Below are 17,950 nucleotides of genomic sequence, written 5' to 3'. Positions count from 1 at the left end.
GTGTCTGCCTTCAAGGGACCCACATTTGTCTTTGCTAATCTTTTTCTCTTAACATATCTAAAGAAGCTTTCACTGTCCTTTATATTCTTGGCCAGCTTCCCCTCGTACTTCATCTTTTCAGCCCGTATTGCCCGTTTTATTACCTTCTGTTGTCCTTTGAAAGTTACCCATTCCTCTGGCTTCCTGCTACTCTTTGCTATGTCATACATCTCTTCTTTTAGTTTTATTCCATCCCTAACTTCCCTTGTCAGCCACGGTTGCCTCTTACTCCCCTTAGAATCTTTCTTCCTCTTTGGAATGAAATGATCCTGCATCTTCTGGATTATGCCCAGAAATTTCTGCCATTGGTGTTCCACTGTCAATCCTGCTAGGATCCTTTTCCAGTCGACTTTGGCCAGCTCCTCTCATGCCTTCATAGTCCCCTTTGTTCAACTGTAACACTGACACTTCTGATCGAGCCTTCTCTCTCTCAAATTACAGATTAAAACTAATCATATTTTGATCACTATCACCAAGTGGTTCCTTTACCTTGAATTCCTTTATTAAATCTGGTTCTTTGGACAGCACTCAATCCAGAATTGCCTTCTCTCTGGTAGGCTCTAAGAATCCATCTCGGAGGCACTCTCCAAACTCCCTTTCTTGGGGTCTAGAACCAACCTGATTTTCCCAGGCTACCTGCATATTGAAATCCTCCATAACCACAGTGGCATTACCTTTGTTACATGCCAGTTTTAACTCCTGCTGTAACTTACACCCTATATCTGGGCTACTGTTTGGGGGGCTCGTAGATAACTCCCATTAGTGTCTTCTTACCTTTACAATTCCTCAACTCTCTCCACAGTGACTCTACATCGTCAGTCCCTATGTCACCCCTCGCAAGGGACTAAATTTCATCCCTCGCCAATAGAGCTGCCCACCTGCCTATCCTTTCTATAGGATGTATAACCCTGAATATTCAGTTCCCAGACCCGATCCTCCTGCAGCCATGTCTCTGTAATATGCACAATGTCATATCTACCAATCTCTAACTGAGCCTCAAGCTCATCCACTTTACTTCTTATACTTCGTGCATTCATATATACTTTTAATCCATTGCTCATCTCACCTTTCACATCGATTCCTATTACACTTGGCCATTCTCTCCAATCTCTTCTTGAGCTTTCTGTCCTGTTAATTCTGGGGTCTTTCTTAACTTTTCCTATACTCTCTTTCCCTTTAACTCCATCCTTGTCTATCCCATTTGACACCCCCAACCCCCGCACTATTTAGTTTAAAACCACCCGTGTGGCAATACTGCCTGCCAGAATGCTGGCCCCCCACTTGTTGAGGTGCAACCCGTCCCTTTTGTACAATTCACCCTTACCCCAAAACCAATCCCAGTGGTCTAAGAATCTAAGTCCCTGGCCCCTGCACCAGCTCCTCAGCCACACATTCGGATCCCCTATCTCCCTGTTCCTAGTATCATTCCCGGCCTAGCAAGCACTTGTGTTGTGGTGCTAATCTACAGTGCATTCAGAAAGTATTCAGACCCCTTCACTTTTTCCACATTTGGTTATGTTGCAGCCATGTTTAAAATGGATTAAATTCATTTTTTATCAGTCTACACACAATACCCCAGAATGTAGAAGCGAACACAGATGTTTAGAAATTTTTGCAAAGTAATTAAAAATAAATCACTGAAATATCACATTTACATAAGTATTCAGACCATTAGCTGTGACACTCAATATTGACCTTATGTTCATCCTGTTTCCATTGGTTATCCTTGATGTTTCTACAACTTGATTGGAGTCCACCAGTGGTAAATTAAATTGATTGGACATAATTTGGAAAGGCACACACCTGTTTATATAAGATGCCACAGTTGACGATGCATGTGCGAGCAAAAACCAAGCCATGAAGACAAAGGAATTGTCCGTAGACCTCAGAGACAGGATTGTGTTGAGACACAGATCCGTGGAAAGGTATAAAACAATTTCTGCAGCATTGTAGGTCCCGAAGAACACAGTGGCCTCAGTTATTCTTAAATGGAAGAACTTTGGGACCACCAGGACTCTTCGTAGAGCTGGCCGCCCGGCCAAACTGGGCAATTGGGGGAGAAGGGCCTTGGTCAGGAAGGTGTCCAAGAACCTGATGGTCACTCTGACAGAGTTCCTCTGTGAAGATGGGAGAACCTTCCAGAAGGACAACTATATCTGCAGCACTCCACCAATCAGGCCTTTATGGTAGAGTGGTCATACAGAAGCCACTCCTCGGTAAAAGGCACATGACAGCCCGCTTGGAGTTTGCCAAATGGTACCTAAACAAGATTCTCTGGTCTGATGAAACCAAGATTGAACTCTTTGGCCTGAATGCCAAGCGTCACGTCTGGAGGAAACCAGGCACCGCTCATCACCAGGTCAATACCATACCTACGGTGAAGCATGGTGGTGGGAGCATCATGCTGTGGGGATGTTTATCAGTGGCAGGAACTGGGAGACTAGTCAGGATCGAGGGAAAGATGAACGGAGCAAAGTACAGAGAGATCCTTGATGAAAAATCTGCTCCAGAGCATTCTGTACTTCAGACTGGGGCAGAGGTTCACCTTCCAGCAGGACAATGACCCTAAGCACACAGCCAAGACAACATAGGAGTGGCTTCATGACAAGTCTGTGAATGTCCTTGAATTGCCCGGACTTGAACCCGATCGAACATCTCTGGAGGGTCCTGAAAATAGCTGTGCATCGACGCTCCCCATCCAACCTGACAGAGCTAGAGAGGATCTGCAGAGAAGAATGGGAGAAATTACCCAAATACAGGTGTGCCAAGCTTGTAGCATCATACCCAAGAAGACTTAAGGCTGTAATTGCTGCCAAAGGTGCCTCAACAAAGTACTGAGTAAAGAGTCTGAATACTTGTGTAAATGTGATATTTCATTTGTTTCTTTTTAATTAATTTCCAAAAATTTCAAAACACCCGTTTTTGCTTTTTTATTATGGGGTATTGTGTGTAGATTGATAAAAAAAATAATTTAATCAATTTTAAAATAAGGCTGTTGCGTAACAAAATGTGGAAAAAGTGAAGGGGTCTGAATACTTTCTGAATGCACTGTATAGCTATGTTCCCAGTGAATCAAAACACCCCTTTTGAGTTCCTGATTTTTTTAAACTGTCTGCTATAAGGTGGTCATTATGCATCTTCTAGTTATCTTGACATGCGTATTAGCTGGGATTCCAGTTGCTTTAATTACGTTTGATCTACGAGTTGCTGATATGTGGTGGTTGGGGGGGGGGGGTGGGACGGAGTAGAATTGGTGTAGGAAAACAGCCCTGTCCTGGACAGTGTTTGGTTTGTAGGGGGAGGAGTAAGAAACTCCTTTCATGCTTTTTAGATTAATGGCAATTTGTGAATGGAGTTGATGAAGGAAAGTCATTTACATCGCAATTGTTGGGACTGATTTCCAATTTGAACTGTTGCTATGTTAGAGGGGGATGTCTTTTTACTGGATTGGATGGAATTAGTCATGGGTATTTCAGATTTTTCAATTTCAGATTTCAAAATATGCTACAGTAAATTAATTAGCAGCTCCATGAAGAACAGTCAAGTGTTTTCCCCGCACAGTTCTACACAACGTGAAACCCATTGCACCTGAAAGGAAAGTCCTTCCCTCGCTATCCATGCTTTATATAAGGAACGGATTCTTTCAGTACTGATTTATCCTTGGAGGCAATTCTGAATGGCGTGGGACCACTAACATTATAAGCGCCAAGCTAATTGACTGTCCACTTGTGTTAAAAATATCTGGGAAAAGTGTAAACTTTTGCATTTCACCATTGCTGAAATTTGATGTTATTCTCTGAAATTGCAAATAAACATTCAATCAAAGGCAAGTAACATGTAGTGCAATCAGAGTTTGTATTTATTGGTTAATATAGAAAGTTTATGTTGGTTGAGTGCATCGTGTATGCAGTTTGTAACATGTTGGCCTTTGACTTATATTCCCTAAGGTACCTGTTGATTTTTTAAAGTCAGTGATTGGATTTGCTGGTCTGGAACTAATTGGTTTGTTAAATGTGTGGGAGATTTTGTTTGCTTGTTTTGGGGGATGTATCAGTTAACCAAAAATTAAGGTTAATGAAATTATCTTGGATGGCTTCAAATGCTTACCTACTTCAAATATTTAAAGAAAATTACAAATCTTCATTGAATAGTGAAGACATTCATTTCCCCAGAATGGAACATTGCCACTTTGGAAACAGTAGAACAGCTACACGGCTGAAATCCCCACTAAGATATTTGGTATGCAAAATATTGGCATCGCTTCAAATGCAAATAGTAGAATCTTCAAGGTTGTGTTTTGTTATGTTTACCTTGAGTCCAATTGAGAAAATGGAAAATCTTGGGCAACTGTCTTAAATTAGAATGATTTAGCCCATTCATGTATTTTGGCTTGTTGCCACATACATCTTTCTTCTGTCTTTTTTGCTCCATGACTTTTTTCAAGTATGTATCTAATGTCATTAAGAATATTACATTTGAAATGTACTACTACTACCCTCATGGCAGCTGGGTAATTTATACCAACCCAATGCAGTAAACCCTCGTATTAGCAGATCCCGTTATGCAGAGGACAGACCTGCGAATCCAACCCTGCTCACACTGCCTCACTGACCACTTACAGTCCCAGCTTCTAACACCACCCTTCGGTCGCCAGATGCACCAGCGAGCCCTTCACCCACAGCACGGGTCCAGTTGACGCAGCTGTTGCGGCTCAAGTGGCCCGATGGGGACAGCTTTCTTCAGGCCCTCAGGATGCGCTCGGTCACCGTGTGTTTCCCTCCCCTTCCACCAGCTGCCACTTCTTCATGTCAGCCATTGCTTTGTCCGTGCCACCACCTCCTCCTGTCGCTTAGTCCATTTGGCCTCTTGCCTCCTCCCATGGAGCCGCTGACGTACTCCACCTTGGAGGATGTCGGCGACTGTGGAGTTGATGAAGCGTGGGGTGGTGAAGGTGGTGGCGTGGGGAGCAGAAGGTGGTGGTGAAGCAGAAGGTGGTGAAGGTGGTGGCGTGGGAGCAGATGAAGCATAGGAAGAAGCGGCAGCTGATGAGTGGGGAGGGAACCCCACAGTGAACGAGCGCATCCTGTCGGTGACGGTGGCCCTGATGAAATCACTGTCGTCCAGGGGCTATAACGTGAGCTGCAACAGCAGCTGGCGAAGAAGGGCTCATTGGTGCAGACCACTGACATTGTCACCTAGTTTTAAGGTGAAACGGCGAAGTGCTGGAGTAACTCAGCAGACTGAATCAGTCTGAAGAAGAGTTGCAACATCTCTTTCTGTGTTCTCCAGAGATGCTGCCTATCCTGCAGATTTACTCCAGCATTTTTGTGTCTAAAATCAGTTGAATATTATTTGCCTAATTGCCTGTTTAACTATTAAGGTCATAAGGAATAGGAGTTGAATTAGGCCATTTAAATCTACTCTGCCATTCAATCATGGCTGATTACCTCTCCCTCTTAACCCCATTCTCCTGCCTTCTCCCTGTAACCTCTGACACCTGTACTAATCAAGAATCTATCTCTGATTCTTGATTTCGTTTTAGTGTTGTCTGCTTATTAATTATATCCTCAAATCCTGGTTGGAGTCTTGTTGCACGTGCAGAATGCTTGTGGGATGCTGTGCAATTTCCTCCAATTTGGAAAATCTTCAGGGTTACTTCTATTCGCTTGGGTAATTTTATATACGTGATTACCCTTAAACCATTACATTTAATTGCAGTTCTATAAAATGACACCTCATCAAAAATTCTTCATATACATGCATCTCATAACCTTCAGTTGTTTAACAATCTCATCAGACTGTTTAAGCATGCTTTGCCAAATCTGTACTTCGAATGTATAAAGTCCAATGTGTCATGGGTGCCTATTTGCCCCTATTTGCTTGTTATAGTCACTCGAGGAGCTCTAGATTTAGATGACTTTGTTGGAATGTCCACAAAGTACCTGAATGATGTTTTCTTTAAAATCTTTCCCATTGGCTCCAAGCCAGCTATTGAAATTAGATTTCCATCCAATTGTTGGTTTATTTGACCTTTTCTAAAACTGCTCAGTCTGAGATCACTGCTGAGTTATGCTCCTTGATGCAATTCATTTCCCATTACAAGGTCCAGTGCTGACTTTCTTGACCCAGAAACTAACCCAGAAACTAACCCAGGACAAATCAGGGGCAGCAATAGAAAATCTCGGGGAAGGCGATTCCCTGTTAGGCCAATTATTGGCTAGAGATGGTGTGATCTCAAGAGGGATACATCCAAACATTTCCGAAGAAGGATCCCAACATGAAATATCTACCCATTTTCTCTGGAGATGCTCCCTGACTTGTGTCACTCCAGCACTTTGACCGTCTTTGGTAAGAACCAAAATCTGCAGTTCCTTTTTATTATTTTGAAAATGCATGTTCTGCAATTTTGTCGGTTTTGTCCACCTTTATTCTTATTGGTGCATCCCACCAGTGTATCTTTGGCTGTTGTGCTACTTCCATGTTTTGGATATATTTTAAAGTTGAAAGACTGAAGTTCCAAAATTGCATTACTGCAAGCTTCTGATGTGTATTTTTTTTGTCTGAAGGGAAATAGTGTCTTTGACTTGAGCCTCATTTCTTCTTGGAATAACCGAGTCTATTAATGTCCCCGAGGAAAATTGCATGAATGGGCAAAATTAGTGCCAAGTAAATGACATTTGAAAGAAGTAATTTGCAGTATTTAATTGTTGTATCTGACAGATCAAAGAGCTTGAATTTTGCATCTATAATTTAAAACTAAAATGGTAGTCACCAACATACCAGCTGCTTTCCAAGAATCCTTTCATTCCCTATTGCTTGAGCAATACAATTCTAAACTGGTATCTGGTTCTCTCTCTGGATTCTGCACTGATGTATTTCAACATCTGGAGGACCAGATGCAATGCAACAACTTGCAATGTGGCACTGAGGTCATGTACCTGCGACAGCTTGTCTTTCAATATTGAACTTTTGTATTGATACAATATTCTTTCTGCCCTGAACATAACATTTATAAATCCAGATCATGAATTTCAACCAAAAATCAAACTGCGGGAGGAATTCAATTGGCTAGATAAATAATTTTGACCTGGAGCATCAACTATGCATCTAACTGTTTATTTCGTTCCACAGATGCTGTTTGGCCTGCTGAGTTCCTCCTGCAGTTTATATATTTGCTCTAGATTCCAGCATTGTATACCTGGGATTTCCAATCTTATGTCCACTGGCAAGAATTTAATTATCTATATATATCTATATTTAATAAATTTAAAGCCAAACAGGATTGTGGTAATGTTGCAAACATTTTAGCTTTTGCAAACACTGCCAAAAAAGTAACAGCAATTTTGTAAATGTGCAATAATGTAGAGATCTGAAAATTTCTATTAATATCCTGTTCCACCACGTATGCTGTAGAAGTCTTTCCAAATGGTAAACTTTCTGCAGTCGTCACATTGACAGGATGTTGTAACTAGTGCACTTTCTTGTAGTAAAATCCCTTGGAAACAGTAATTGAATGAACTTTTAATGATTTGCTAAGCCATAACTAGTATTGAGAACTTGTTTATTCTGTACAAGTTAATATTATGTGGAATCCAATTGAGTGTAATATCAAATCATCTAAATGTAATTGTCGGTATGCCCAAACTCTTCCAATGTTTGTTAACTAAATCCTGCCTGGTTTGTTATCTTCAGGCTTTTTTATTATGGCTGATATGAGCACTCCTTCAAAAAGCCAGTATGCGTTGGTCTTAAAATGGTAGTGATCTATTGCCTTGAACCACTGCAATGTTTCTGATTGTGGTATTGGGGGTAGGGGGAGAGGAATGAATTTGTAGGATTTGTGCCTACTGACAACAGAATTGGGGATTTTTTCAAATTGGGGTGATAGGCAATATGAAGGGGAAAATTCAAGGCATGATGTATTCATGTGCCCAAAGTTCTTGTCTTCCTAAGTGGAGGCTGTGGGTTTTGGATGAGCTTATGGAGTAGCCTAAGTGAGTAACTGCAGTGAATTTTGTACACTCTACAGGTACTGGTGGAGGGAGTGAGCAAGTTAGGGGATAGATGGAGGTCTCTGTCCTGGATGCTGTTGAGCTCCTTGTGCATTTGACTGCAGATCCAACTATGCAGTGAGTGTTGCATCATACACCTGACTGGCTTTGCAGATAGTGCAAAAGCTTTGGATGTTATAAGGCAAGCTGCTTCCTGGAGGATATCCAGCCACTGACATGCTCTTAGCCCCAGTATTTCTGTGGATGGTTGTGCTGTGTTTCTAGTCGGCGATGACCCCCCCACCCCAGGATGTTGATGGTGGATTGAGATAGATAGATTCTTGATTAGTACGGGTGTCGGAGGATATGGGGAGAAGACGGGAGAGTGGGGTTAGGAGGGAGAGATAGATCAGCCATGATTGAATGGCGGAGTAGACTTGATGGGCCGAATGGCCTAATTCTACTCCTATTTCGACGTAATTTGGAGTTGGGTTACGCTACTATTAGCCTTGTCATCACTTGGCATTTTAGTGGTCTGAATGTACCCCGTCAGCCCATGCTTGAATATTGTCTAGGTTTTGTTGCATGCAGGTGTTTACTAAAATTTGAGAAGTTGTAAATTGAATTGTGCATTTTTGATGGAAGATCTGGAACACGTTTTATAAGGTATATGATTCTGAGAGGATCACTGTTGGGTGTTACTTGATCAGGCAATTAATGAATAAACTCACCCGATTTAGAAATCGGTCTCTAGATATTTGAGGGGCATAATTTCCCCAGTCCCCTAGGCTGGGAGCAATTTTGTTGCCCAAATTCTGTTTCGATGTCGGGTTGTAATACGTCTGAATAGCTTCCTTGCCTATTTCAATGTCAAGCAATAACGTTGACATCTGGAGCTGCGTTAACATTAAGTAAGGAATGAAGAATCTGGTTCTTAAGATGAGTGGTCAGATGTTTTATGGCTATGTAGTTTTTGGTGGTCATTACTAATAATTACCCTGTATCAAATTTAATTGTATCGCACAGCTGGGATTTGAATTCTGGTATGCCATTTGGTGATCCAGGCATCTGGATTATTCATGCAGTTACTTAACTGCTGCACCAACACTAAACCTCATGTTGAGAATTCTATGGTATCCAGTAAACATGGAACATCTTGAAGGTATGCAGCACATCTTGTTACTGGCCACAAAATATGGCTCCTTGTGTTCAGATCCTGGGAAGCTGAGAGCTTAAGTTTCCAGTTAATTTGTAGATGGATCCTGACCAATGTCTGCAGTTCCACCATCTTTTCCAAGATATTATAACTTTGCACAACATCCTTATAGTTAATGGAAGCAACATGAATTAGGGGAGAGGTCTTCCAGAATTATGTTGTCAGGTAGCAATGTTTTGAGCACTTCATTTGGTATTGCTATTGTAGACTGGACAAAGTAATGATATTTGACTCTAGTCTCTTCACTGTTGTCACAATATTTGTTTGTGGAAGTGGAACAAATTAAATAGACATCCATAGTGAATGTAGTTTTCATTTGCTAAACTGGAACAGTCGTTTATTCTATCTACCCCATGTGATCTTTGGCCAAAGCTGATGGAGTCAGTTCTGCCACTTTTAGCACTAGTTGTTAATTTATTACATTCCCATTTGTTTCTCCATTTTTCCCCCACAAAATTAATCCTGGCTTGTAGATGTGCTGCTATTTCAAAGACTGACCTTGTAATGGCATGCCTGTCATGTAATACAGTAATGAACTGTGTGGTTTGATTATTTTTGAATTTGCTTTCTGCAACAAATGCAATTTTCTTGTGTACTTGGTTTTATGTCCAATTGAATTGCATTATGTTTTATTTTACAGGTTGGACAATCTTCTAAATATGGCTTATGGTGTCAAGAGGTAATTTTCTGCTTCGAACTTTTAGTGGGTTTCCTTTATCTCTAAGTAAATAGTCCCTAATCTTGAATGGATAGTGTGTTTAAGAGGGCGATGTGTGAAATCAGTTTGAATTGACCAGGTTAAATTATTAAAGTTAAATGCGGAATGCTGAATGTTAAAGACATTATATTATTCTGAGAATATACAGTGGAAATTACTTTTTGAGTTTTTTTAATGTATGAATCATTTTAAGTACTGTTGCCAAAAATGGTTTGTCAATTCACAATTTTGAAGGTACTCATGAGCAAATCTTTTCATTATGGTTCCAGCATTTTGTTTAATACATATTTTAGATTGTTTTTCTAACTTCAAACTTTATTTCCATTTGAATGTTAATTGTTGATCTCCAGTTACTATCATTGCAAAAAAGCTTTATTTTATGAGCAATTGTATTGATGATTGCCCATTTGCCTTAATTTCCTAAAAAAATTAGACTGACTAGTATTGTGTCTTGGCAATAAATTAGACTTCGACAGATTCACAACATTATTTTATAGCTTTGCACAGCTGCATTGAGGTTCACAAAATTTTAATTCTTTGGAATTAATAGTGCAAATGCAAAATTGTTTGAATCCTATTGTCAAGGGGTCATATTAGTTTGTTTTAATATCAACTTTGGTCATGGATGAGGATCTATTGTAGCTTTTTATTTTTGGCAGGTTTTCACCAATGACCATTGATGGAATGACCAGTTTGGCAGGCATCAATATCCCTGGACATGCTGGAACAGGCTGGTGTATCTTTGTTTACAATTTAGCGCCTGATGCAGATGAGAGTATTCTTTGGCAAATGTTTGGACCATTTGGTGCAGTGACCAATGTGAAAGTTATCCGTGACTTTAACACAAACAAGTGTAAAGGCTTTGGATTTGTGACTATGACCAATTATGACGAAGCTGCCATGGCAATAGCCAGCTTAAATGGATATCGTCTAGGGGACAGAGTACTGCAGGTCTCCTTCAAAACCAACAAAACGCACAAAGCCTAATATGTAACATAACTGTTATATAGCTATTCAAAAAGACATGTTAAAGCAAAACTTTATATACTAGCGCAAAGACTTTGTAAGTCAGTGTTAAGAGAGAAGAATGACTATTTAGCATCCTAAGAATGAGAGGGTTTTATATTGCTGGTAACTTTGCATTAAATCTTCTTTCATAGCTTTTATGTTTTGAAAATATGACAAGAGGTGCAGGTTTTTTTTACCTGTCACAAAACATTCTAGTACCTCCTTTGAAGGAGGTGGACCTTTTAAAAAGAATCTGTTTCAGCTGAAGGAAGAAAGACTCCTAGATTTTTACACAACTGCCTTGAAACAGAACATAAAGTGAATTTGTGAGGCTTTGTTTCTTTTTCCTTTTTTAAAAGAAAATATATTTTGGTCAAGTATTTGATTTGCCTTTAAATTCATTGCATTTAAATGATCAGTTTCAAAATGTTGGTTTACATTTTGTTTTTCTTTATTTACATGTTAAGTAAAGTTTTATTTTGATAAGACTTTGAATTGGGAAAGGGTGGGCTGCAATTATACCTTATTGTAAGCTTCTTGGAATTTTTTTTTTTCGTAACACAGTACCTTGCCAAAGAGAGAGAGCCTCTTTGCTGAAGTGGGTTTAAAAAAAAGCATCTATTTTTATAAAAGAAATTTGGAGAAACTTTTTACAGGACCTGGAACAAATATTTTGACTTGGTTACTTTGAGAATCTCTTCATATGACATCTAGTGAGCTTTTGAAAAATTAAAACCAGGAAATTTCCAGTGGCTGGCATTTATTGGAAAGTCTTGTGATGTAGAGATTATCTTGAAGACCTTTGTATTACCAAGATGTAGAACCAGTGGGCACTGTGGGTTTCGTTTGTATAATCAGTGGATCATCCTGGTTATTTCTGACAAAACGGCTCACATTTAATTGTGATTTCAAGAATTAAAAAGAGGCTTAACATTGAGACAGTGCATGCAAATATATCAATTATTGAAAATTGGGGGAAATGTGTTCTTCCTGAAAGTATTCCCTTCTGTTGAAGCTCAAGGTGTTTAGTGATGTACACTCTCCTGCTGTATTGTCCGTGCTGGAATTGGGTGGAAAAATGATTTGGAGTTGCTTTGCTATACAAATTTCAAAGCAATTGGAATAAATTTGGAAAATGCAAAAGTATAATAGACTGCACCTGAGCATTGTGTAATGTAAATAAGTCCTTGTTATGGACCTTTTCTGCTTTTTGTTTTTGACTACATGCCAAGTGCTGTTTAAAAAAAAAAACCTGAATGCTTTGTATGTTTTTTGTTTCTTGTAGACTGCATTAACATTACTTGAAGTTTACTTGTTTTGTTGTCCTAATGACCAGAATTGCAGTGCATCAGATTTGTTTGTTGTTGGTCTGTAGATAGTCTTGTTGCAGCTCTTTAAAACTATAGTGACACTGCTTTTGTTATATATGCATTTGTGGTACAATGGGTAAAGCCACAGTTTGAACAAATATGCTTACATTTTCATACTAAAAAGGAAGATATCCTGTTGAAATGTTAAAGTAAATTTGCAATTAATGCTTAAATCACTATGGGGAGATATAGCAGTTCTTTATCATAACAGGAATAAATTTGAAAAACTCTATTTTCAGAGAAGCATCTAGCTTAACTTATTCTTCTAAGAACAAATTGGTTGTGGAATTGCAGTCCTCGACCAGGTGCACTGATAACTGTAGTTAAATGTCCTGCTTTGTGTAAACTGAAATGCTCATGTGCTCTTCCCCTTAGAACAAGCAATGTGCTATGCATAACATAGTTGTACATTTATCTTTGCTATTGCTTTTGAAAACTGTAGTTATAAATTCTCAGCCTAGTTGAAGTACATATACTGTGAAGCACGTGGAAGTGCACACCCATGTTTTCATGCTAACCCACTCTATGCTGTCATCTAGAATTAATCTCTTGGGCCTTGCACGAGAAAGGGCTGTGAGAGCCCAAGTGCAGCTTTAAAAAAGACATTGTTCAATGTTGAGGCCTGTAGCAACACGGATATGAATTAATAGCCTAGTCAAATGCAGCAACATTATTGGGAAAGCATGTGAATTGGTCTTCACTTCACGATGTTTATCATAGCACTTAATAAGATGTAAGTCTGTATTTATTTGAAGTTGTAAAGTATGACTAAATTTACATCGGTTGAATAGAATGTATGTTCTTTTGAGTATTTAAGAGGCTGTACATGTTTCTTTCCTTATATTGTGTTTGGATCATTTGTACCTTTTCATGTTCAGTACATCAATAAACAAAAGTTGAAGGGAAATAAAGCTTGTTTTAAGGTTCAATATACCTGATCATTGGGTTGATGAACCCATCTTTCCTTGCCTTGTGGAATTGGGGGAATGACATGAAAAAATAAATAAGGGACTAGTTGGTTCCTGGAGAACAGGGTGTTGTTTAATTGCTACACTGCTCACTTAAACTGGTTCACATCATTGAGGAAATGATCAGAAACTAAAACATTGCACTTAGCTGCATGAAATTCTGTCTTTAATGTCGAGGTGCATTCAGGCCATAGTACCAGTTTTTAAATGGCCGATAGATTTTTAATATTAATACCATTTATATTTATGTATCACCTTTTAGCAGAGCAAAACCTTAAGAGATTCATAAAACCATTATCAAAAGATTTTGTCAGCTTCATGAAATATTGCGGTGATTTTTACGGCACGTCTTAAACAAAAAGGATGTAGGGGGGAGCTTAGCATTCGAAACTACACCTATCGGTAGAGAAGCAATTAAGTTCGGATGGAGGTCAGAAACTGATAATTAGATGTTTCACTAATGCTGAAAGGTCTGAATAGGTGTCGGACTACATGAAAGTTAGATAAGGATTTTAAAAACAAGTGTTATACAGCAGTGAACTTGGATCGATGAAGTACGGGAGAGATGGGTGAGTGGGATTTGTTCAATTGTTGTAGCAAAGTTTTAGACTGAGGATAATGACCAGGAATCTGCTAAAACTGTAAAATGGAGGAAATCTGTTAAATTTGGTTTTACCAAAGCCTCAACTGTTTTCCTATGATTACTGTTCTTATCTTTTCAGTAGCCCATCCTGTGTTATTTATTGTACAGTTATTTTCAAGAAGTATTTTTATTACTTTGCTTTGTGCTGCTGCAATAGAGATTGTAGCTTCTCTTCAGTATGTTACACGAATGAAGCATTGCTGGTTAATGAAAAACATGTAGCCCTTTCAAAAAATTCAAAATACTGGGTTTTCCTTATCCTCAATCTTGTGGATTTTGGATTTTCTTTTGCTTAGCTTTTCAGAATGAAGAGTTTATTTCAATGGCTGGTATGTGCAAAATTGAAGTTTAAAAACGCAAAGGCAGTTTAGCATTGACTACACCCACATGCATGCTTCATCTTGTCTAAAGATTTGGCCATCTGTGCTGTATTGAAAGGCTCTTAAGGATTTGCTATGCCAGGTTGAATTAACTACCTTTGAAACGCCTGATAGGATACGGTGTCGGTAGTATCATTTGAACTGAAGTTTGGCACAGGACCTTGGTGAAAAATTAGATATTTGTGTTAGAATTGACCATTCAATAAGCTACTGTGGGGGTTTGTCTCAACTAAAGTGAGTGGTATATCTTGGATCAAATGTGAGAGGCAAACGTTATCTGCTTTAACATTAGATAATACCAATCTTGTGTGTATTTCTTTGGTTTCCTCATAGGTACCATTGGGAATACCCAATAAACTTCTGAAGCTTGGTTAAAGGAATGAATCTCTGGCAAAACCTTTCCATAAATAAATCATACTAAACGTGATAAATCTTCAAATTCCCTGACTTTCATTATAACACCTTTCCTGCAGTCAGCATACTGTATTCAAGCAAATTCAATTTGACGAGGAAAGCATTATCAGAAAACTAAATACAGGTTTTTAGTAAATTTTCCTTAAATATCCAACTCAAGATTTTGGTGTTATTGTCACTGAAACCTTGGCACAAGTGTAACTGTTGTGCCTAACTAGAAATTAGAAATTATTTCGATGTGCTCCTTAAGTACAGCATTATCAGGAACCATCATGATGCCTGATTTTTCAAAAATTTACCTCTCCAAAAGCTACTTTGTGTCGTTATTCTAAAAACATTTAAATGGTTATTTTCCGAGTGGGAGTAGCTATGTTTACAACAGACTATAGTTGGATGTAAAATCTGATCTTTGTTTTAATACTGTACTGGGAAATCTGTACTGTACAGTGGGAGATGCTGTCCTTTAAATGTCAGAGGTTTGATATGTCCTTCCAGGTGGACCCATAGTTCTCAGTGGACTATCTAATATAGATCTTAACCACTGCGATTCTCCAGCACTTTGTTTTGTTATCTTAACCGTTGTAATTTTAACTGATTTAATTGAGAGACATAGAATGGGTAGACTCTGAGTTTTTTGGCCCAATGTAGGGGAATCGAGGACCAGAAGACATAGGTTTAAGGTGAAGGGGGGGGGGGGGGGGGAGGTTTAATAGGAACCTGAGCGGTAACTTTTTTTACACATAGGGTGGTGGGTGTATGGAATGAGCTGCCGGAGGAGGCTGTTGAGGCAGGTACTATGGCAACGTTTATGAAATATTTAGATAGGTTCATGATTAGGATGGGTTTCGAGGGATATTGGCTAAATGCAGGTAGGTGGGACTAGTGTAGATCAGGCATGTTGGGCGGTGTGAGCAAGTTGGGCCCAAGGCCCTGTTTCCATGCTGTGTGACTAATTGGATTTTCTCTTGCCTCTTTGTAATCTGTGTAGTTTGGCTGCTTTTATTATGATGATCTTGAAGTTTTAAAGAGCTAAAGTGTCACAAACTTCCCCACTTCCACTTCTCTTTAAATTCAGAGGTGGTTGCTGTTTTATCAAATTGAGATATAACTGGCCATACGGGCAATAATGCTGGACATGCCAGCAATTCTCAGATCCCAAAATCCCAGTTGGATTCCTGTGTGGTCAGAAATAGGATTTTCTCTCTCAAAATGTCTTTAGTTCTTAATGTTCGGCAATTGAACATAGAACAAAGAACAGTACAGCAACAGGCCCTTCAGCCCATAATATTTGTTCCGAACATGATATCAAGACCAACCCTTATCTGTCTGCACCTAATCCATATCCCTCCATTCCCTGCATATATCTCACTGTTTTCTGATAGTATTCCTCACTGTCTGCAACTTCAATTCTGGTGTTGTCAGCAAACTTACTCACCAACCCCATCCACATTTACGTCCAATTCATTTATATAGTCACAAACAGCAGCTGTCCCAGCACAGATCCCTGCGGAACTCCACTGGTCACAGACCTCCAGTCAGAATATCTTCCCTTCACCACCACCCTCTATTCTCTTTGAATAAGCTAGTTATGAATACATATGATCATGTAGTTGTGAATCCCGTATGTTTTAAACTTCTAGATCAGCCTACTACGAGGGACATTATCAATAGACTTTCAAAAATCCATGCCTGCAACATCCAACGTCCTACCTTCATCAATCTTTTTCACTTCAAAAACTCAAAACAAGTTAGGGAGGCTAAATGCAAATTGGAGGAACAGCATCTCATATTTTGCTTGGGCAGCTTACAACCCAGGGGTATGAAAATTGATTTCTCTAACTTCAAGTATCCCCTGCATTCTCTCCTCCCTTCACCCTTCCCCACTCAAGTCACGCCAGCTTTTCATTGTCACCTAGCAAAGCTAACAATGGCCTGTTTCTTTTATCATTGTTATGTTTTTGCATACCTTTCATTTGTTCTGTATCTCTCTACATCATCGTCTATATCTCTCATTTCTCTTTCCTATGACTTTTAGTCTGAAGAAGGGTCTTGACCCGAAACGTCACCCTTTCCTTCTCTCCAGAGATGCTGCCTGTCCCGCCGAGTTACTCCAGCATTTTGTGTATCTTCAGTGAGACTTGTCTTGCCATGTACAAAGCTGAGCTGGCTATCCTAATCTGCTGATTCTCTTTCAAATGGGAGTAAATCCTATCTCGAAGAACTCTCTCCAGTAGTGTTCCCACCACTCACATGAGGCGCACAGGGCTACAGTTCTCTGGATTCTCTTTCCTTTCTTAAACAAACGAACAATATTAGCCACTCTCCAGTACTCTGGGACCTCGCCTGTGACTAGCGAAGAAACAAAGAACATTGTCAAGGTCCCTGCAATCTCCCCTTTTACTTTTCTCAATAACCTGGAATGTAATAGGTTTCCAGGTTATATTCCATGTAACAAATTCTGCCCTGTTTCATCCTCTTGCCCTGAATAAATCCCAGTGAATATTGGGGAAATTAAAGTGACCCACTAAATCAATTGTGTGGTTCTTGCATCCCTCTGTAATTTGTTTACTTATCTGATCCTCTATCTCTTGTTGGCTATTGGGTGGCTTATAATATAATCCCATTAGAGTAATCTCTCCTTTCTTATTTTTGAGCTTAACCGACAATGCCTCAGTAGACGTATCCCCCAGTATGTCCTCTCTGAGTACTGCCGTAACAATCCATAATTAGCAAAGCAACTCCTCCACGTCCTTTAACCCCCCCCCCTCTCGTGTCTGAAGCATAGAAACCCAGGCATTTTGAGCTGCTCGTCGTGTTTTACTCGCAACCACATTTCTGTAGTGGCTACAACTTAATTCCAGGTTCATCAGTTTTACCCACAATACTCCTTGCATTGAAGTAAACACACTTCAACCCTTCATTAACCACATATTCATGAACATTTTCCTGTATCTTTTGAGACTTCTCATAACCTCCACTTTGTCATCAGCCCTTCCCTTTGTTGACCTGCTGCTCTGGTTCTCACCCCCTTGCTATTCTAGTTTAAACCCTCCTGAATAGCAGAACAAGGGGCCACAGTTCAAGAATAAGGGGTAGGTCATTTAGAACTGAGATGAGGAAAAACTTTTTCAGTCAGAGTTGTGAATCTGTGGAATTCTCTGCCTCAGAAGGCAGTGGAGGCCAATTCTCTGAATGCATTCAAG

General features: G+C 39.5%; 1 protein-coding gene across 4 annotated transcripts in view; it reads left to right on the top strand.

The window, feature by feature from the left end:
• Window positions 1–13,243, top strand: part of LOC144591964 (ELAV-like protein 2) — a 96,020-nt gene extending 82,777 nt beyond the window's left edge. For all 4 annotated transcript variants that reach the window (XM_078396050.1, XM_078396051.1, XM_078396049.1 and 1 more), the window contains 2 exons: window positions 9,887–9,925; window positions 10,624–13,243. In XM_078396050.1, the coding sequence (XP_078252176.1) occupies window positions 9,887–9,925; window positions 10,624–10,951 (367 nt within the window). In that variant the 3' untranslated portion in view covers window positions 10,952–13,243. The remainder of the gene's footprint in view (window positions 1–9,886; window positions 9,926–10,623) is intronic.
• Window positions 13,244–17,950: the final 4,707 nt, after the last annotated feature.

The sequence above is a fragment of the Rhinoraja longicauda genome, chromosome 3 (assembly GCF_053455715.1).
Source record: "Rhinoraja longicauda isolate Sanriku21f chromosome 3, sRhiLon1.1, whole genome shotgun sequence".
Lineage (NCBI taxonomy): Eukaryota > Metazoa > Chordata > Chondrichthyes > Rajiformes > Arhynchobatidae > Rhinoraja > Rhinoraja longicauda.
This window is presented reverse-complemented; position numbering and strand designations above follow the sequence as displayed.